The following is a 22410-nucleotide window of genomic DNA, read 5'->3' on the forward strand; positions in this document are numbered from 1 at the left end:
ATGGACCAAATAAAACAGGTAAAGTTTTAACTTTAATTTCCAGTTGGAAGCTGCACGTGTGGGGCCCTCAAAAACATGGGGCCTGTAGCAAATGCTACATTTGCTACTACGTTAATCTGCCTCTGTACAGAGGTAGCCTATCTTGCTTAAGAGTGTTTTAAAATGTTTGGAAAATTTTAAGCAATATATTGTTCTTGGGAAAGCAGGAAAACTGCTTTCTTGCTCCAAGAGGATAAAAATGGACCTTTTTCAAACTTTTATTTGGGTTTTTTGAGAGGGCAATATAACCTTCTGAGATTCTTCTGCCAGGTGGGATTTTGGGTGGGGACAGGTTTTTCTTAGGTTGGAAAGTCCTGAGATTTCTTTCTTGATTAAAGCTGTATATAAAAGAAGGAACTGATTTCATGGTGGAGCAGAATCCTTCCTTCCTTCCTTCCTTCCTTCCTTCCTTCCTTCCTTCCTCTTGGTTTCTCTATTTGTGGTAGTTTCCTAACATTTTTATATGGAATGTTTACAGTATTGGATAAAATGATATTCCTTTCATTTTAAAAAAACCACAAAACATAACCAAGGCATGAGGGAGCATTCTTAGACTTTAGTTTTACTTTTTGACTTCCTTATGCATTTGTTTATGGATATTAACCACTCTGAATTTGCTTCTTAGCTGTTAATACAAGACCTAGATAAAGGGGACCCCAGTATGAGTTCATTCAATGAACTTTCTAATAAACTCCTTCAAGACTATAGTGGAGATGATACAAGAAAAGTGAAGGAAATTATGGATCACTTGAACACTTCATGGATTAACCTGAGACAAAGGTATGTGCAAAAAATGTACTTTCAAGTATATTGTCCTTTAAATCCAAAGTAGAAGATAATTGGATCATAGGTTAGGGATTCTTGTGTGATCTTAGTCCTATTATTCAGGCATTACATATGTGCAGACACTATATCTAGGTGCATGGGAGTACACTGGCAAACCCTAACTATCATGTGCTTGGTATTATCTTCCCCATTCTGAATAAAATCCAGAGTCTTTTATTTCATTTTCACTACATGTGAATCTACATGGATCTTTATTTGACTTATTCTGGTTTATAAGAATTTTTATACTAATTTTGTTGCTTTGATACTATTAAATGTTTACACCATCATTTATATATTAATGAGCTGTGTTGGGTATTTTAGTAACTTTTAGGGTCCTTGTTTGGTCTGATAGCTGTACAATGTCCACATTTCAGAATGCCTGATTACAGCTCTAGATTGGAGGTTACCTACCGTCATGCCTAATTCAAGAGACAGCTACAAACTATTCCTGCATGTAAAACAGGCTAAACAAAGCGGACCCAGCTTACTGACACTCATATACATATAGGATCAAAGGGTGCACGGTTCCTTTAAGTTCCTGAAATCTCTAAGGAAGATACATGTCTTTAAAAACACAAGTCTCATTAAACATGGATGGCTTCCCTACCTAGCATTTCCAGTAGGCAATATTGTATGGATTGGGAATGAGACAAATAAATATTCCATCTGCTCCTGACATTTGTGATGTATACTAAAAAATTGACAGTTATGATTAAGATGCATCAAATGTTCCGTTGCCTCAAACTTTGGACTTAAGTGGTACTTCAGGAATGGACTGGGGGATTTCCTGAAAAAACATCTAAAATTGTGAGAATGTTTAGCTTATATTTAACCCTTTTCACTGCCAATGTTTGTTCATCTGCTGCTTTAGCAAGATCTTTTTCTTATAGTTACTGTGTCATCGTCTTCCTTGATTAGTCGCATGGATTATTGGGAATCATCTAGTAAACCCAATTATACTGCAGTGCTATATAGCCAGTCAGATTTGTCAGTGTGTCAACATCACTGAAGGGAAACAAATTCAATCCACAGTGAAGGCAATGTTTCCTGTATCAGTCACATATGTGAACCCTACCAACTGGGAGTTGCGTAGTGAAAGGGATGGCATTGCAATACTACATAAGCAATCGTTTTTGGCTAAGTGCAGACATCAGTGAGAGTAAACAATGCCCATTGTGAAAGTGAGGGTAGTGTATTCTCCACAGATCAAGATTTTCAATTATTTTTGAAGCAATAATAAAAAAAAAATCATTGAAAAAAGCCTTCAAAAGCAGGTGGTGGTGGTATTTTATGCTGCCAGAAGCACTTCCATTTTGGATCAGCCACAGATACTGTAGTGCCAGAAGCCCAAAGGTTTGGTTATGGAAAGACTCCTTGAGGTAACGTTCTATGTGTCGTTCATATAATTAAAGAAACCGAGGTTTGATGGCAGTCTGACCACATCAGGAAAATCAGGAGGGCTGTGGGCCACCTCCAGCCTCAAAGGCAGGATGCCTCTGAGTACTAGTTGCAGGGAAGTAACAGCAGGAGAGAGGGCATGCCCTTCCTGTGGCTTCCAGCAGCATCTGGTGGGCCACTGTGCAAAACAGGATGCTGGACTAGATGGGCCTTGGGCCTGATCCAGCAGGGCTGTTCTTATGTCCTTAAATGAACAGATTTGAATATCCCCAACATACACAACATACTTAAATATCCCCAAGAACTAGACCCTTGAGAAGCAAAGGCCTTATGATCATAGATAATTTCCTCATGGATGTGCTCCCTTGGCAGTGATAATCTCTTCAAAGAGAACCTTTTGCCATCTTTAAAGAAGCCTCGATTAGACTTTTGGAAGCTCTGCTGCTTCTGTTTTAATGTTTGAAGTTGCAGAAACCTTTTGTTTTATCCTGAAATGAACAGTTAGGGGTCCCTAGCCCCTCCCCCCCAAATTTGAAAACAAACATTTGTGGCTTAGCTACAGTTTCTTCTTGTTCGTATGATAACAGGTTTCTGCTTCTAGACATTGCACCCTTTATTATCTTGTGCAATTCTGATTCTTTTCTAGAGCCACAACATGCTTTTTGAGATATTGCAAACAGAACTATACATGATATTTCAAATGTGACCACACACCATGGATTTCTGTAAGAGTGCTACAGTATTAGTTTGATACTTTTCTTAATGATACCTAGCATGGAATTTGCTTCCACCTGCCACTACCACACACTTTCTTCTTCACACGTTCTTTAAAAACTCTTGGGTGAATGCCATCTGGACCCAGTATTGGCTATTTTTAGCCTACTTTCCTTAAGGAAAGTAAGCTTATAAGATCACCCGGAATCGTCTGTGTGTATTTGTCTCCCACTGTCAAATTTGTGATGACCAATATGAACCAAATTTGATACAGTTGAAGGGATATATAGGGACACCTCAACACAATGTAATTTGTGTTGATGTAATCCATCCCAGTTCAAAATGGTGGACATGTGAATGTTTAAGGCTGAAGTGGTAATTATAAATCAAGATTATAGTGAAAGGAAAGTAGACAGATTAGTTCTTACCAGAACGACTTGTTTAACTTGTGTCTCAGCCCTAAAATGTAATCGTTTTTACCTTTGTCAACTCACCAGACTTAGAGAATAGAAGCTATAGCTAGCGCATTGCATAAAGCTCTGATTTAGTAAACTGGCAAGCTGTGTTTGAGCCCAGCCAGAGAGTGGTAGTGGTAGAATGCAGGCCAAACTCACCTTTTGCATGCTGCCCTGGACACATTCTGACATATTAGTGTAAGAAGAAAAAGAGGAACCGTGGGCAGATTGAACCTACCCTTAGAGCAGTGCTCTAACCATGCTGCCACAGCAGCAGATGAGATAGACATGCATCCATGGGGCTTATATTATTCCCCAGCAGACAGTCCACAAGTTCTTGGACTGAGACGGTTGCATAAGGATTTCTAGCCCTGTGGAGCAGCACAGGTTTCATGCCCAGGAGGTCTCTGGTTCAACTCCAGGATGTGATTCCCTGCTGGGAGGGGCCCCACGCACCGGGACGTCTGAGGTAGTGTGGTGCTTGAGCCATTTGTAGGGGAGTGTTGCTGAGAATTGCCACGCGGACTAGCATGGGTTGAGCATAGGGTTGTGCCCTGGGTCCCTTATAGTTATATTATTTGCAAGCAGCCTTGGCTTTGGTTTCAAATACAGCTCACAGTAGTGAATGGACATTAAGAGCTGATGATGGACAGAAAGAATGGACAGAAAGCAGAGAAGTCTACATGGATAACTTAATAATTGAAAATAATGTATGAATATGCATGTAATAAATTAGCGATATAATACTGTTGTATATTTTATCGTTAATCTTGAAGTTTTTCTGTCATTGCATAGAAATCATCCATCTGGATGTCTGCCCATTTTAACCAAGCTTTTCTGATATAGGGAAAGCTGTCCTACCATGTTGTCTCTTGAACTAGACATGTGGAATGGATGCCTTTGAGGATTATAGTTTTGTAATTTGGCATACTTGTTTGCTATTGATTCTTAACAGGATTTTTTAAAAAAGTACAGATTTGGCATTTCTTTCTTCAGGCAGCAGAAAACTATCAATAAGACAAACTACAGAAATTAAATGTTCTGATATCATGATTCATGAAGTCTGTAAAGATGAAAGTTTGTAAAAATGAAAGTCAGTTAAGGTCCTCAGTGTCGCAAGCATTGAAGGACTATATACACATACCATGCTCTAGAAGGCAAGCATAAAATAGGCAGAAAAGGAACTCAAATAGAAACTACCCTCACTGTTTAAGAGTGGTTACAATCTCTCAAGTAAGTGAGAAAGGAAAGAATATCCGTGCCACTTCTTAACAGCAATGTGGGTTATACATTATATGTCACTTTCGGATAAGAGTTCTCATTTACTGTGAAAAGCTGGGTTTTGGGGGTTAGGTTGGGGTTTTTTTGGGTGTTTTTTTTGGCTCCCTTACCATGGTGGGGTATGGTGACAAATAGCCTCAGTGTGTGTAACTAAATTGCAACAAGAGGAACACTCAGCTTTCTGAAAGAACTTTAAGAAGTGTTAGCATTTTATGTATAAATAAATGCACATATATTTTCCAGAACCTGCGATATTCCTAAAGCAAACACTCTTCTGTTGTATGTTTATTATTCTTTTTCCTGTTTTTCTGATGTTTTGTGTGTGTTGCTTTTCTCCTTCATCTTCCCAGATCTGGCAGTAGGCAGAATGCCTTGGAAACTGAACTCAAGATAATCCATGCCACACTAAAAGATCTAGAGAGTTTCCTCAAGTGGATGCAAGAAGCAGAAGCCACAGTTAATGTCCTTGCAGATGCATCACGACGAGAAAACGTAGCTCGGGATAGTGTTTCTGGGAGGGAACTAAAAAAACAGATAGAGGTAAGAACATGAAGTTGTTGTTAATTGTACATCTCAAAGGAAATCCAACAAAGCTAATGTTTTACCATAAACCCTTTATATTCTTCAGCACATCAGCACTTGGAAACTATAATGGCTTTTTACAAGGTATTATCCAAATTCTATATTATGTTGAAGCTGGTGTGGTAACCGTACTGCCCAACAATTTAATCTAGAATGGAAATATTATTAAATCTTCCAGATCACATGGGTTAAGTTTTGCCTCTTTCAGAACTGTGAGGCTCCTGTTTGGATGACAAGGTTTGCTCTAATCTCTCATCACCTTTTCCCCTTATCCAATAGGAAAGAAGTGATATAAAGGTCACTGTCGGCCTTTAAGAGAGCCCTAAAAACCTATTTATTTGGCCTGGCCTTCCAAGGCTTATAAAGTGTTGATGTTTTTAAAAGTATTTTAATTGGTTTTAAATAGTTTTAATCATTTACACCACCCAGAGCCTCTGGATGGGGCGGTTTATAAATGTGATAGGTAGATAGATAGATAGATAGATAGATAGATAGATAGATAGATAGATAGATAGATAGGCTTTCATGGCTAATAGCAGAAACTGCGGTTAGTATTATCCTTTTTGTTTATATGCTTGCAAGCAAGGCCTGAACAGGTGCGATGGGCTGCACTCACTGGCCCAAGTTACCTTTCCCAATCAAATCATGTGCTTATACCTCTCTCTTGTGCATTGTCATTAATTCATTTGGGCAGGGTGGGGGGAGTAACCCAATCTGTTCTAGATATAGGTTTTGTAGGGAGGGTGATCAACACTTGATAGACAAGCAAAAAAGCAACATTTCAACATGATCTTTCACTCTATCCAGAAATAAATCTTGAAGGGGGAAGGTCTAGGTGAACTAACTCTAGCAAGACTAAAAAGCAATAATAAATTTCAGATAAATTTTGTCTTGACCTTGTTCAATAAGTTGATTTTTCTTTTTCACTTGTTTCTACTGTTCTGCACATACATACATTTTTTCTGTTACTAGTTACAGATTACTCAATTTTTCCTGCATGAGTGACCAATAATGTTCTGATCTTTGACCAGATGAGACTTAAACTAATCGTTGTTGCATTTTGCTCAAATGCTGTAACAGATATGACCATCATACTTTTAGACAGTATGGGAAGGATGAGTTGCTTAGAATATACAAAGTGTTCCTCTAAAGTTTTGAATCTTCAAAATAAACTGCAGGACAACTTTTGTATTTTAGTCCAGGTACAGGATCATTTGAGAACCAATGGATGTTTTAAGAGAAAACTGGGAAATGAATGTATCTTTTAAAATATATGGACTCATTTTTTGAAACCAAATGTATTTATGATCTCATTGCTTGGTGACTGCGAATTCTGGGATAAGCCTCATCTGCTTCCTTTTCCTTCTTGCAATTCTGTAGGAAGCTGTTGTCCTGTGCCTGTTCCTATTGACATGTTTGGTTGTTGATTGATCTATTATTGCTTAATAATACATCAGGAGAGCAAATACCTGCATCTTACACACCTAGATATACAAGGTTTCTCTCTTGAGGATCTTGTACATATGTACATATGCCTTGAAAACTCAGTCAGTTGAATGTAGTTATTAAAACTTACAGCATTTCCATTAAAGTCTTGTGTTAGAAGAGATAAACTTAATATACTTTTTCTTTTAGGATTATAGAAACTTTTGTTCTGTTTACATTATTGAGACTCTTTGTAGTTATTTCCATATTTCCAGAATAATTTACTACATTTTCTCCTTCCAGTATAATATAGCCTTTTTCAATGTACAAATAAGTGAGAGATATGTAATGGCTAGATCAACTATGTACGTTTAGTGTCAAATTTGGGGAAAAGATTTTTGCAATCTGTAAAGATCACTGTGCTTTTAGTGAGTCAGAATTTACCAGTGATAAATGTGAACCAATAATCCAAACATCTTTTCGACATTTAAGGTGGAAACTCTACTATTTAAGTTTTCTAATGGCAAATATAAAACCAACAAAACTGCATGCACAACTGTTGGGGCTCTGGTAAACCAGATTTCCCTGGATTACTTGAAAGCAACAATCAGGTTTCTGATTACTTGATGTGATCCTTCACCTGGTGACATATAGAACTGACTATGCTGTGTGCTCCACCCCCATTTTCTCTCTAGTCATACGGTGAAAAAGTATTTCTTGCTGAGTTAGGTCAAATATACAGACGACCCAAACAGTTGCTTGGTCACTAGTAATTTTAGAGATATCAGTGAAACTGTGTGTGATTATTGCTTGTGTTGTGTCAGAGAGGATGCTTGCAGATAATATGCCCGGAATCCTCTGGAAGGCAGTCCTAGGGCAGAGGCGGTCTGTGAGGGCAGTGCCAAGATGGACAGCGTGGGGGTGGGGATGGGGTGGGAACTACCTTTAAAAATCATTACCTTGGTATTGTTCACACCTGCGAGCCCCCACAAGTAGTGGCATCCTACCCAGCATCTCGCGCCGAGGCTGACTCACAGCTTTCTTCTGGTCTCTGTGCATGAGTGGCAGCCATGCAAATAGCAGTGAAAAGCTGGGAGGGAGCAAGTCCTGCCACCCTGCTGACGACCACTCCCTTGCACTGATGATCATGATTATGGCACTTTTCAGCATTTCACCCCTTCAGACGAATGGCGCCATAACCATGATTGTCAGCACATGGGAGTGATTGATAATGGAGTGGCTGGACTTGCTCCCCACTTTTCCCCACTGCTTGGGGCACTCATATCATCCGAAGAGGGCTCTAGTATAACCGAGATTGAGTTGTTCATTTCTCCTTGCAGGGGAGGATGCCCACATCCCCAAGATTTGTTTTCAGTTTCTCCCTGGAAGCAAAGTGTCATTTGAATAGGTCCAGAGCTATGGACTACATATTCCTTTTGGTTTTGGAAATGTTGAAAGGTCTGTTCGCTTTGATGGAACCAGGCTCACTGTTCTCTGTGTAAAACATTAAATATTATAAATCAAAAACAATTATTTGCATTCCAGTCTGTAGAAACCAATGAGCACAAAGCGCATTTGCTTCTGCTATGGTATATGGCTTACTTCAGTGGCGGAAGTTATTGTTGAAAATTGTCAGCTAGTCTTAATTACGGTCTTTGACTAATAATACAACATCTAAAACAATATAGAATTTCATTGGATCTAACCATTAGCTAGCAGAGTGCAATGAACTCGTATTGCAGAACAGAATTTTGCAACTGTGTGTATGATAGAAAAATTCACGTCTATAAACAAATATTTGATGTAGAATTCATCCAGTCGACCTGGTAAATTATGTAAAAGAGGGTCAGTTAACCTTCGCTTGTATAAAAGGTCTATAAAAGACACACCATAGGAGCACATGTGCAACTGAATCAATCTCATCAGAGTTTCAGGGGCAATATCTCTGCTCAGTTGGAATTCTACTGTATCTACCAGCTAAGAATTCCAAAGGGAGGGCTTTCATACAGGCCCTCGAAAAGGCCCATCTGTGTTTGGCGAAAGTAAGAAGAAACAGATAATCTGCTGGGCAACTTCTCATTCCACCACTGAGCAGATAGAATGACCTAGATGTCCTCGACAGGTCTTTCTGAAACTCAATATCCCAGATCCTTCCTTTAATAAGTTCTTTGTCCCTGTCCAAACCCACAGAGAGGATTGCCTCAGGTGAAAGACCATAGGTACTGAGTTTCCTGACACAGTTCTCCCACCAGCTTGAGCAGTGCCTATCCAATAGTTACAAGGGAAGAAGACCAAAGGGCAATAAGTTGATTCTTGCCCTTTATTTATTTTATATTAGTTTATTAGTATTAAATAATAAAATGTCCTTTATTTATTTATTTTAGTTTATTAGTATTAGATACCAAGCTCTGGCTTCCATCAAAATAACACCTGATTCCAATCTCAGTGGCATTAGAGATACATTTTGAGGGTCAGATATAATTTTCTTAAGAACCTGACTTGGACCTGTTCCAGGAGGGAATAGTTAGCATAGGGTCTCAGCAGAGCCCCATATAACATTTGAGCCAACAACTTTGCCTTAAATAAATTGATGGCAGCCGGAATGAACATGCAGTTTCCTTGCTGCCTGTGGAAGCTGAGAATTGCTGGCGCACTTGTGCCTAAGCAGCAGCATAAATGATTTGGGCAGTGTTCATCCCAGATTCCTGAAATACGACCCCTAAATACTTAAAATATTTAAACTGCTCTATGTCGTGATTATCAATCCTCCATATATATTTTTTCTTCCTGTTGGAGAAGGCCAAGATTTTGGTTTCCTGATCATTAATATCCAGTTGCTCTTCCTTGCAACAGAGGGCTAAGGCCTTAAGAGCTCTTTTCATCCCCATTTGTGACTGAGACAAAAAGACCGCATCATCCGCAAATAAAAGGACAGGAAGCCATTTATCTGCCAACTTTGGGGCATCTATATCTAAGCCCTGCAGGCACTTGATTAAAGAATTTATATAGATATTGAACAACGAAGGAGCCAAAATGCACCCCGCTTTGACCCTCTTAGATGTCTTAATAGGCCTATATAACTGGCCCTGCCGATTGCATCTCACTCTAAGGCCTGTATTGTCATACAATATGATCAGCAGCAGCAAGAGCTTCTTATCAATTGAGGTGCTATGGAGTTTGGACCATAGGCGTACTCCAGAAATTGAATTAAAAACTCTGCCTTAAAGATTACAAATGTGGCATATAAGGTAGATTTGGGGGATCTTTTATATTTCTCAACTAGATGTTGTAAGACCAGACAGTGGCCAATCGTAGAATGACCTGGTCTAAAACCTGCCCGCTCATCTTCCAGGAATCGCTCCTGCTCCAACCAGTCCATGAGTTTCTGATTTAATAGCCTAGCATACATTTTGCTAATAATATTAAGTAGGTTTATGGGTTTGTAATTAGATGGAACATTTCTATTACCCTTTTTAAAGATAGGTACCACAATTGGCAGACCCCAGTCTTCTGGAATTTGGTCGGAGTTGTTTATATAGGTAAATAAGGCTGCCAACACTTGTGCCCGCTACTTGGGATTAGCCTTGATAATCTCATCTGGGATAAAATCATTTCCAGGGGTTTTGCCACTCTAAAGTTGATCAATAAGTTGTTTAACCTCCGCAATTGATACTGGGGACCAATTCTGAGTACTTTTGAGTGAGAGCTCTGACTCAGGAGTAGGATGATTGGCACTACCAAAAAGTGCATTAAAATGTGCCTCCCATGCCGTAGCTGGAATGCAGCAAGTCAGGGACATTGAGTCCCAACCAGAGCAACCCAAAATAATTCACCAGAATAAAGAAGAATTTTTAAATCTGGCTGCTTCTATCAGCTGTTGCCAGGATTGCTCCAAAGCTAGTCTTTTTTTTTTTTTTTTTTTTGCCCAGCAGTGATTTATACTGTCTTTTTGCCTCCTTTATAATCTGTTTAGACTCAGATGAGGGATTCCTCCAATGTTGAATAAAAATGTTAATTAACACCCTCTTTGCTGTGAAACATTCATAGTAAAACCATCCTTAGGATATGGATCTGTTCTGTGGTGACTTAGATGTACTTCTCATAACAAATACCTGCAACTTTTCAATAAGGATTTCATAGAGATCCAAGATAGAATCCAATGGAGGGTCTACTTCATTATTCACCATTTCTAAACACAGTGAGGAACCCTCTTCTGAGTTTAACCAACTGCTCAGCAGTTCACTAATTTGTCCACACCACTTTATTCTAAGGGGCCCAGCTTCCTCTAAAGCATCAGATTGTCAATTGTACGTGGCCTTGACATTGCTTGCCAGGGGCTTACAGATGAAAATAAACGGTAGGTGGTCACTTTCTGGTCTGACTGCCACTTCAAAGTGTATAAGGAAGTGGATCAAATTCCAGGAAATAATCAGATAGTCAATATGAGACAATTTATGACCAGACCAGAACGTAAACTGGCCCAGATAATCATCTGGTACTGTGCCATTCAGAATAAACAGGTCCAGCGCATTGACCAGATGGGCCAAACATAAACTAGACACATTACTTATTACATCCCTGGATGTCATAGTAAAGAGGGGAGAGCTAAGCTTATCCCCTGGTGGGCATTCATGATAGGCTGAAAACAAGGCAATATTATTGGCACCCATTCTGGCATTGAAATCTCCCCCTAAGATGATATATGCAGAGGGATACTTGTCTACACATGTCTCAAGATACTGTTCCACTCGCTTCCAAAGATGTCTAACCTGAGCATGAAGACGTTGTGGGGGTAGATATAAATTAATACACAACAATATAAAACTATCAAATTCCAACAGTGCTGCGATGACCCTGTAGCAATCAGCCCCTCCCTTACCCTAAAGAGTGAACAGGCAGTGATTTCTGGGGATCAGCCACTCAGTACATGGTGACAGGGACCTAGAAGGCCTGGCGGCAGGAAATGAAGGGCGTCTTTGTTCTCAGATGGAGCCTGGAGGGCGATGAGAGAAGGTGTGGTGCAGGCTTCATGAGTACCATCCATGAAGTCTGGCCACCTCATGGCCAACAGTCAGCCTGGATACTTCTCCCAGGGAAGGACATCTGCAGATCCTTGAGAGACAGGACTGCGGGCAACTTGAATCATCTCCTGGAGTATGGGGTGAGTTCAAGGGAAAATGAAGCCAATGGCTTCAGCTTGGGGGTAAGGTTTAGCCAGGGAACCGTGTGTTAGGTAGCCTACATTAGATATCATTTGATTTTGTGCTTTTGCAAATCCTTACAATTGGTCTATAGTGTTTTTATCTGTAACATAACTAAGAGGAATTGAACCTGAGTCATTCTCCCCACCAACCAGGGCTCTGTAGAAGTCTCTTTACCCTGTAAAGGTGCTTTTAAAGGTTCCTTGCAACTGTGGGTGCTTTTTGAATTATCTTTGCAACTGGGTAACCATGATTTTTAAAGTGTGCCACTCCAAACACCAGCTGGAGTGATCTTTGGAAGTAATCTTGTAAAGTAATGAGTTTTTTTTTTACCTGTAACTTAAAGCTGAGAGCTCCTCAGACTGAAGCAGTCTGTAGTATTTTGAATAAAGTTTTTTTCTTGTTCGTTGGATTTCACATGTCTCTGAGTGGATTTTTAACTCAGAAAAAGGGATTTTACTCTGGTGCAAACATGCCTTAATGCTGGTTTCTCAGCAACTCACATTACCAAGTTTGCTCTTCATGTGTAGACTGCACATGGAAGGTTTTCTGTATTTTTCCACTGGTAAAAGGAGAGTTTCCCTGGAATTTTGCCCACACCAGGGAGGGATTAAACTCTGTTAAAAGGTGGGTGTGGTGGCAGCGATTACCAAGAAACGATTAAGTTTTAAAGGAACAGCCTTTGTTGAGCAAACATGGAGGGAATGAATCAGCATTTTTCTTTCCCCCATGTGGGCTTGCCTTGAGACAAAGGCTGGGCTTAAATCCGCTATTCGTTGCAGACCCACTCTGTGAAAAGGGATAATTTAGTCATCACCGCTTTTGAATCCAAAGAAATAAAAAGACCTTGGCCAACCATTGGCCTGCCACCTTTCTGGTTTAGACATGCATAATTTAAATGAGAATGATGATTAGGTATATTAAAATTTTCTAATATCCAAATTTCCTGCATACAAATAATACCAAATTGTGTTATAAACTTTCAAAAGATTGAATCAAAGCTTTTCAAGCCCCACCCTGTAACATGCCATGAGAGCAAGAGCCAGCAACCAGCGGGCACACAATTATTACTTTATTTGAATTTGAGTCACAACCAGCAAGCCTGATAGTGCCCCAGAGATATGCCCATTTTCATTATGCAGAGGTATGCCAGCTTTCAATATGCAGAGTCCTGGACACCAGGTTTAAAAAAGGGCATTGAAATGCAGGGAGATATTATTAAGGAAGGAATCTTAAGGAAGGATGCTAGGAGATATGCCCGTTTTCAATATGCAGAGGCATGTCAGCTTTCAGAGGCGTGTTTTCACCTTGCTTTTCACCTTGCAGCTTTCACCTTGCAGGGCCCAGGAGACCAAGTTTTAAAAAGGGCCTTGAAATGCAGGGAGATATTATTAAGGAAGGATTCTAGGAGATATGCCCATTTTCAATATGCAGAGCCAAGCTGCATGAATAGTGGCATATCCAAAGTTGCACTTCAAAGCTCTTTTTGTCTTGATGCAGAAATTCAAATCAAGGAGGCTTAGAGCCAAGCTCAGCTGCATGAGTGCATATGAAGTGCATATCCTGACAGGAGTGCACTTCCCATCCCTACAGAGAGAGCAGGGAACTGTTTTGAAGTCTGGGGCACTATCAGGCTTGCTGGTTGCGACTCAAATTCAAATAAAGTAATAATTGCATGTCTGCTGGTTGCTAGCAGTACCAAGCTGCTCTGCCGCCTTCTCCCACTTCCCATCCCTATAGAGAGAGCAGGGAACTGTTTTGAAGTGTTTGTTGCAGATTCGCATTGAGTTGTCGCTGCAGTGAGTCGGCCATGTTGAGGTGTCCCACAGTGAGTTGGCCGCAACCCATTATTTAGTCCTACCGTCATCAAAGTTCCCTCATTTATCTGTTGAACTGAATCAGGTGCTGGTTGAGTGCTCATGACTTGGGCATTTTGCCCCAGAGAATTTTTCTCTGCCCACTTTGCCAATTCAGTTGCACTCTATTTGGTCATTGTTGGGATCTGGTTGGCCAATTGTTGCTCCGTATACCAGGAGCTACAGCATTCTTATTAGCTCCTGAATATTTTCAGAGTTTTTGACAGAGTATTTCAGTTTCAGTTTCACTCTGAAGTGTGCAGTTCATTGTCTCAGACCTCCTCAATCTGGCCACAGGCATCTGCTGCTAATCATTGGCACTGGACGACTGCCCAGCTATTGTCGAAATTTTCTTTATCTCTCCAAGGCCATTTTTCACAGCTGTTTTATTATTAGTTAGTTTCATGCCTCTTAGCTTACACGGGGTGTGTGTGTGTGTGTGTGTCTAAAGGAGTCCTGAAAGACTCCTGTAACAAAAATATGATAATAATTCAAGTGTTTTGAGATATTAAAAAGTTTTTCTGGTATTTCAGTCTTATAAAATGTAATTACAAGTCTTTTGTGATAGCCAAAATCTGGAAACCAGAGAAGAGTTTTAATTTCCAAAAGTGTCACTTTAAAACCTAGTAATGGCTTTAAGACTGACGAACCATTTTTAAGCTTTCGCATTTGTAGCGGTTGATACTGTAATCTTCTATAGAGAAAGCAATTTGATTTCTTAAAAGGATGTGAGAGTTTTTAAAGTTATCGGAGCTTAAATCAGCAGAAGGGTTTCTCCTTAAGTTCACTTGTTTGTCTTTACCCTTACCTTCTTCCTGGCCATTGCTTTCATTAGATGGCTTGTTTTCCTGCCTTTGTTTCTTTAACGTCTCAGCTATCTTCTCCACTGCTGTTCCCAGACTCTCCATATTACGATCTAGCTGATAAATCTTTTCATAAAGATTTAAAAGAGTTTCTGAGATTAACAGGCTTTGTTTGGAAAGGATTTCCAAGGTACCTGAATCCAGAGTTTTCTCTTGGGTGCTGGGCAGCTCGGGAGGTGCTTCTAATGTTGAGGAGAAAGTCTCTAATGGAAATGCTGGCAATTTTCGTTCTTTATTAGAGACAACCGGCTGATGCTCCAGTGCCACATATCTATTACTAATGGGGAATGCATCTGAGATTCCCTCAAGGTTTTCCCCCCTTAAATATTCATCCAAATGTAACTGCTTACCAGTTTTGCTCCCTGAGGCTTCAGGGGCTTGCAGTGATGTAAGCAGTCATTTCTTCAAGCAGATAATCCTCCACAGCAGATAAACTCTTAATTTCCACTGATTTGCTAGTTATTGTTAGAGCAGCCAGATAGCAGAAAGTGAGCTGGAGACATAATACTTGAGATTACTAAAATTTAGCAATCCTAATTGAAATAAACTAGCAGAAATTAAAAAAATCCAGCAGAGCACTGTGAAAGGGATGTTACATTGCCTCCATATTATCTTCTCCTCCCTTCAAAATTTAAATCTACCTTGTACTTTTTTGTCTTTTATGAACTTAGTGGCCCAGGCAGCCATGGATTTGGCAGTTAATCTGTGGGTGGTAGGTAAGGGGAGACAGGTGAGTGTGGAGGGGCAAACATGGGCTACCACCAATGTTGCTATGTCTCTGGTTCATAGACCGCTGTTGTTTCCTTTAGATTCTCACTTATGACTATTGAATTATTTTTAGCTACTTCTTAGATGTAGGCTTGCAGAAATCTAGGAACATTATGTAATCCCTGTACTATACAAATAATTTGGTTTCCTAATTCTGCTGCTTAATATACTATAATGCGTTAATGACTGGTTATGCCTATTAGCAAACTGCATATCCCAAAGCAACTGATGGTTTACAGTGTCCTGACCTACTCCAATGATACACTAGGATAACTTACCTGATTCTGCTTGTTTTCAAAACTTAGGCTTTTGTTATATGTTAATCTATATCAAAAGACAAATCTCCCACTGTACTTATTTCTGTCTTATTGCCTAGTTTATTATTCAAAGACAAGGCTTAGCAGGTTTGTTACTCAAGTCATACCCTGATCTTAACTATCTCTGAACAGCTGAAGTGCCTTCTATATCTCCTTTGAGAGGCACATTTAATTTTCAGGGTTTGAAGATAAGCCAAAAGCTCATTAAGTAGATAAATGTATCCTTGTTAATATTTTCCTTAAATCTATCTGCCTGTTTCAATATATGTCATGGATCAGCACTTCAAAATTTTCTACAATGCTTCATGTCATGCATTATCATTCAAGTCACAGAAAGGCATGCATACATGCAAATGTCCGTAGACTGAAACATTCATGAAAACAGGACACCATGTCCTTATCAAACAATAAGGGGGAAGATTATATTTTTTGGAACATATGATGAGATGTAACATCTAATTAATGTTAGTTTCCAGTTATTTAGAGAACCTAAGAGCAAAACATTCAAATCTCTACTGCTCTACTAGCAGTTATTCTAGGGATTACTGTTGACCTGTTTATTGTATGTGTCATAGCATTAAAGAGGAATTAGAATGAAGAAAAGTCAGTTGAATGAGAACATGGAATGTGTTAGAGACAATATTTTGAGAAAGTTAAAGAGTTGAAGATTGTTGGTTAGCAGTTAGGTATATCCTCTGGAGCTGGAGAAGACTTCAGGCGCTATACTTAGCAGACTGCTTTAAACTGGAATCTTATTGAATAAACTGATCTAAACCCAGAAATAAGCACCAAGGTTGAGAGTCTACAGTTGGGAACACAGTCATTTTTGGTTTTGGGGCTGAGGTTATATTATAGCAGTAACAAATTTATGAATGTGAGAATAAAATTAATTGTTAATATAAAAATGAAATGGAACTACAAATTATTCTGGGTAAAGGAACTGTAGGCTATCTAAAAAGCTCTTGCTGTACATTAGATACAACATTCTCTTCCAGAAAACTCAAGAATTAATCAGGAGTATTGCTTTTGAAGAAGAAGAAAACTCCTGGAAAATACAAAGAGTTATGTAGAGCATGTGAGATACCAAGAAAATGAAATGGAGAACATCAGTGTTCAGGCAAGGGATATTTTTTAAGCCTGGAAGTAAGATTAAGAGATCGTCTGTGTGTCTGTGTCCCCCTATCATCTCTGCAATGCCTGGATCAATTTGAACTATATTTGGAATAGTTGTAGAGATGCATAGTGACATTTCAACAGGTTAGTGTGTGATGATGTCATCCTCCCCAGTTCAAGATGGTGGACGCATACATGTTTGAGGCATAAGTGGGCTAACTTGTGAACCATCTAACTGATCTGGACCAAATTTGGTACAATTGTATAGACATAGGAAAACCTCAATGACATAATTTGTTATGCTGTCATTCACCCCTTTTTAAGACGGCGGATGCTTAAACATTTGAGGTGGAAGTGGGCTAACTTGTGAAGATGGTAATTATCAATTAAGAGGACAGTGAAAGGAAAGCAGGCAGATTAGTTCTTAACGTAACTTGTTTTTCATGATTCAGAGTGAATTAGCAAATTCCCATGGATCCCTAAGCTCAGAGTAGAAAAGAAGAAGCATAAAATGGCTAGCAGCTTCTGAAAGGCAATGCTGGCATTTGATACCATATTCATGTGGAGAAAAAAAGAGGAAAAATGATATCTCTGTGTAATCTGTAAACCTAATTTCAGAATGGAACGAACGAAATATCAGTACTGTATATGTGTCATGTGCAAGTCAGAAAAGCAGAAATTGCAGCTCATCTGATAGTTACGAAACATTTTTAAAAAGTCTTCGAACCATTAGATATGGGGGTTGAAATTAAATGGAAAATTGGCATGATATTAGAAGATTAATTTAAGTAAAGAAGAAATATTTATTTTGGGCTTTATCCTGGTTTTTGCTGAAAACTTGATGTGTATGACAACCTTAGTTAAAAGGAAACTTCTCTGTTTTAATCATTTAGGTTTACAATTGCTGATAAAAGAACCTCATCGCAGCTAAATGTTTCCTTAATTGAAAAGATCCTGCTTTGCTTCCAGTGATTATTTGAGTTTGTGGTATGTCAGGCCTCCAGAGAAGGGCAGTTTTTCAGCTGGGGAGGGTTCACTGAGAATGTTTTTAGCATGCAGTTGAACTTCAGGTGAAAAACTATGAACACATTTTGGAATTGATCGGGGGGTCTTAACCTGGGGTCTGTGATCTAATTAAACATATAATTAAGGATAGCTAATTCAAAATGTCATTTATAATGAAACATGGTATGTCTTCTCCTCTTCCTGAATTATACCTTCACTTTTGACAAGCTACACCAGAGTGCAAAATGCTCTGTTGCAGTTTGCCAGCCCAGCAAATGCATATGAAAAGGGCCCAGAACTACCCTCGGTAATTTGCGGCTTTGCTGCTAGTGCTCTCCTGCTCTAGTTCTGGGATCCACTGAAGTCTCACAAATCTTCTGCAGCTGCTTCTTCGCTTTCTCCAGGTTTTTCCTCATCATCCTGTTCCCAGTCTAGCTCCTCCTTTCCCGACAAAGTTCTTGAAAATAACTATACTTAGAAATTGTTTCCTTGGTTGTTTTTTTAAAAACTGGCGCTTTCTGAAAACATATACATGGGGTGGTGGTCTGTGGATAATACTTGAGGTTCTGGAGCGTCCAAAGTACAAAAAGGTTAAGAAGGTTTGCTCCATTGAATAAAGGTTTACTGTGGAGTTCTACACTGTGGTGTTTTTTAAAAAATGAATTTTGGTGTAAATCACCATTAATTCATTTATGAAGAATGGTGGCACATGAATCTTTAAAACAAACAAATAAAATATGTTAAGATATTACCCCGGGAGAAGATTGTAAGACCTGGACAAGCTCTGAAAAAATATAGAGGACTTATGAGAACAAGTTAGTTCTACTGTGAGAGGATATATGAACTTCACAGTGAACACTGATGCCCTTTCCTTGCAAATATTGAATCTGGCCAACAGTGGTGGTGTTATCTATGTTGTATGTTGCATGATTTTTGTCTCCCTCCTTAGTTTATCCTACTTATGATGAAATCTGGAACCTGATAATAGTGATCACTTCAAATTTCTTTGGCTTACTTAGAGTTGCTCCAGTAATTAATTGGCTGTTGCCTGTGCTTATCCACCAGATTCTGTAACTGTATATTCCCTGGCTAGTCCTCATCTTAGAAATATATGCTAGCCTTCTTTTTCGCCTTTCCCTAACCTGTAGTCAACCTACAGTTTGTAAGCTGAGTCTCGCAATCCGCCTCGCGGCATTACTGTTTGGAAGTGGCTAGTGGCATTCTGTCATTGGGCAATCTCCTTAAAGTCTGCAAGAATGAGGGTTATTTACAAGATTATTGTGAAACATCCAGGAAAGTCTGGCTTACCAGTGTTAACTCATACATTTACTGGCTTACCAGTGTTAACTCATACATTTGGTGAGCACAGATGACAAAATAAACTATGGTTTGATTGTGAACACAGCTTTAACCTGTGCATTTCTCCTCCCTCTACCTCTTTTGTTCTCACACTTGGTTGAATCACTGTTTGTTAAATGACAGCTTCACAACTCATTCAGACCTGGAGCTGTGGTTTATAAGCCATAATTAAACCAGCACTTGAAACCAAGATTGGACTCTATATTCAAATCTCTGTTTATTAATGGTTTATAAGCCACTGCTCTGAGTTGGACAAGTTGCACATCTGTGATTTAATTAATCATATTGTTGATACCTGATCTTGGCAAATGTGGTAAGGAGAGAGGAGGAAGGAGGGAGTGTTGTAGACTTAGACCACATTAACAAATGAAAAACTATTATTGGATTATCTGAACTCACTCACTATGTGTTGAATGATAGTTGGGTACATGGAAGGGAGCATGCATACAACAAATATGTTCTGCACAATAAGACATAATTTTTGTTTTCCAGAATTAATGGAAACCATCTAGTTTGAATGAATTATTATAACACATGTAGTAATTTATTCAAATCAGATTCACCTGCTACCTCTTTCATTGTATAATCCTGTCTTATTATGTGTTCATAAAAGACACTGGTGGCATCCAGAGTTTCGCTTCCTCCAGAACAAGGAGTCTTCCTCCAGAGGAGGAGAAATTATGCATGCTATCCACTGATTTCTGATTTTTATTTAGTTTAGTTACAAAACCTTCTATATGAACCTATCCAAGCTTAAAATCTTATTTTTAAGCCTTCTGTAGGTGTCCCTGCCTGGTGAGGCGAGGTGGATACCTACTTGGAAAAGAGTTTTTGAAATCTCCCCATCTTTTGATTTCTGGAATAGTATCCCCTGCTTGTTTAAAACCTTCCAGTTTAATAAGTGTATGTTTTAGTAGCTTGCTTTTGATTGCTGCTTATTGACCATTCTTCTTTCTTAGTTTTTAAAGCATTTAGTATTTTAATTGATTTTATTAAATATGTAGTTTCTTCTTATGATTGTTTGTCACTGTTAATACACTGATATAAAATCAACTCACAAATGTTTAAAATAAATATTTGGCTTCTCTCCATATTCAGTGAGAAAATGAAGCTATTTGTATTTTTGGTTTAGGGATACCATCTTTCTAGATAAATATAGTTAATGAACCCTTTAATGAAAAGCAACTTCCTCTTAGTTCACATGTGGTAGAAGCTTCAACCTCAGTGGATCCTTTGTCATCCACACAGCTTGCATGGATTATGAGCTCACCACAGGCTGCACTATCCAGCCAATGTAGCAATTCCTTTGAGGGGAAAAAATCCCTCTACCAGCTTTCTAGGGAGTGATTCTCTGCGCAGCTTGAGAATAAATTGTAGGGTATTGGCCTCTTTATAGAAAAGAGGGCTGGGAGAAGATATGAAAGCACTCTTTAATTATACTAGAGAGTTAATACAGTTGGCTGTTTAGGTTAAAGAAAACTGTGCATATGAAAACTAATGGCAATTCTGTGGCAATCAAAAAAAAATTAGTGCCAAATAAAATTGAATCTGTAATCTCCATAAATGGTTGTACCCCAACTTGCTTATTTTGCATAATTTGCTCTTCAGGGCACTCAAAACCCAATCTCTGACTATGAAAACTCTTACTGAGCCTCCCTCTGTCTTATGCCTCATTTGCTTTCAGATCTGTCACTGCAGAACTAACTCATTTTCAGAGCTGAAAACTTACTTCTTCCCTGTTCTCCCTTTTAAAAAATCCTGATAATCTTAGGATCCTGAATTTGGTATCCAGTACTAAATTTCTCTATCCAGTACTAAAATTTCGTTAAAGTTGGTTGAATTAGCAGCTAGTGACTATCAATAGGATAAATTCTCAATCAATCAATCAATCAATATAGAAATTTTTATTTCTAGATATTAGAAATCATACAAGTTTTAGTTCCCAGAGGTATACAGCTGCCTTCCTGGAAGACACCTGGGATTAAATGACATCACTTCATTTCGAGACAAAATTGGATGTATTTAGGAAAGGATCATCTGTGATTTTTACCTCCTGACACTTCTGGGTAGAACCACACAGCCAGCAGTGGCTCTAGTAATGTGCCAATAAGGATGTTTGTGCCCTTTGACCACATAGTGAACCATCTGCTTCCATAGGTTTCTGAGCAGTTAACATGAGCATTGTAGCATTTTGCTCAGGATATAGACAGATAAAAATGATTAGCTCTTCAACATGGATAGACCTGTTACATAGGAAATTTAAGCAATCACCATCCATGATAAGTGGGTGGTGGATAATCACCACCATGATAAGTGGTCATGTGTTTCTGTCTGAAGTTGTAACTCGGGAAGGAAGATTTTTCATTACATTATGATTTCAGATATCCCCTCCCCTTTCATTTGAGGCATGGCTGCCACTTCTTCCTGTGACTTCCATACTCTTTCGGAAATGTAAGAATATAAAAACTACCTGTACTGGGAATGAAAGTATTGAATGGGAAGGAGTGTATAACCTGAAACTTGGCCACTTGAGAGGTCCTTCCCAGCTGACCTCCCCCCGCCTTGTTTCTGTGTGGGATGGAGGTTTCTTCATACGCAGGTGGCAGGAGGAACTGCTCCATTCCATCAACAATCAAGGATTTGAGATGGTAGGGTTGCCATATTCTGGCTTTCCAAATCCAGGTGCCTAATTTGCGTATTACATAAATTGGCTTGAAAATAATTTTTGAGCAGAATAGTGACTGCACGTTTTGCTCCATAACTCTGCTTCTACAAGGGCTAGAGCTTAGCTTTTTTCTTTTTTTCTTTTAAATGAAAGCTGAAATTTGGGCATATATGGGTGGGCTAAGCAGTCTGGGTGAGATGCTTAAAATCTGGGTGAAACCTAGAATTTCAGGGGGCATGGCAACTTGATGAGATGGCATATTGTGTTTGCATGCATCTAGTATAACTATTGGAATAATCTAGTAGAGGTACATTTCTTTCTCATAGTGTCCGTTGTTTGGGGTTATGAAGGAATTCCCTCACAGTTCAGAGTGAATGAGTTAGTTTTTTTTCTTGGAGTATGTGGCTTGGCTCTCTTGCTTGAGCCATCGCAAACTCTGTAAGGATCTTTCTCTATCTTGCAGTACACCTATTTTCTGGTTGCAGAAGTGTGTTGATTTTTGGACAGGGTGTTGGACTAAACTACTAGTCATTCATCCAGT

At 39.1% G+C, this 22410-nt stretch overlaps 1 protein-coding gene across 13 annotated transcripts in view; it reads left to right on the top strand.

Moving 5' to 3' along the window:
- UTRN (utrophin) overlaps positions 1-22410 on the top strand; it is a 567675-nt gene that overhangs the window by 263111 nt on the left and 282154 nt on the right. For all 13 annotated transcript variants that reach the window (XM_053290644.1, XM_053290686.1, XM_053290679.1 and 10 more), the window contains 2 exons: positions 665-819; positions 5066-5255. In XM_053290644.1, coding sequence (XP_053146619.1) covers positions 665-819; positions 5066-5255 — 345 coding nt within the window. The remainder of the gene's footprint in view (positions 1-664; positions 820-5065; positions 5256-22410) is intronic.

The sequence above is a fragment of the Hemicordylus capensis genome, chromosome 1 (assembly GCF_027244095.1).
Source record: "Hemicordylus capensis ecotype Gifberg chromosome 1, rHemCap1.1.pri, whole genome shotgun sequence".
In the NCBI taxonomy this organism is placed as follows: Eukaryota; Metazoa; Chordata; class Lepidosauria; order Squamata; family Cordylidae; genus Hemicordylus; species Hemicordylus capensis.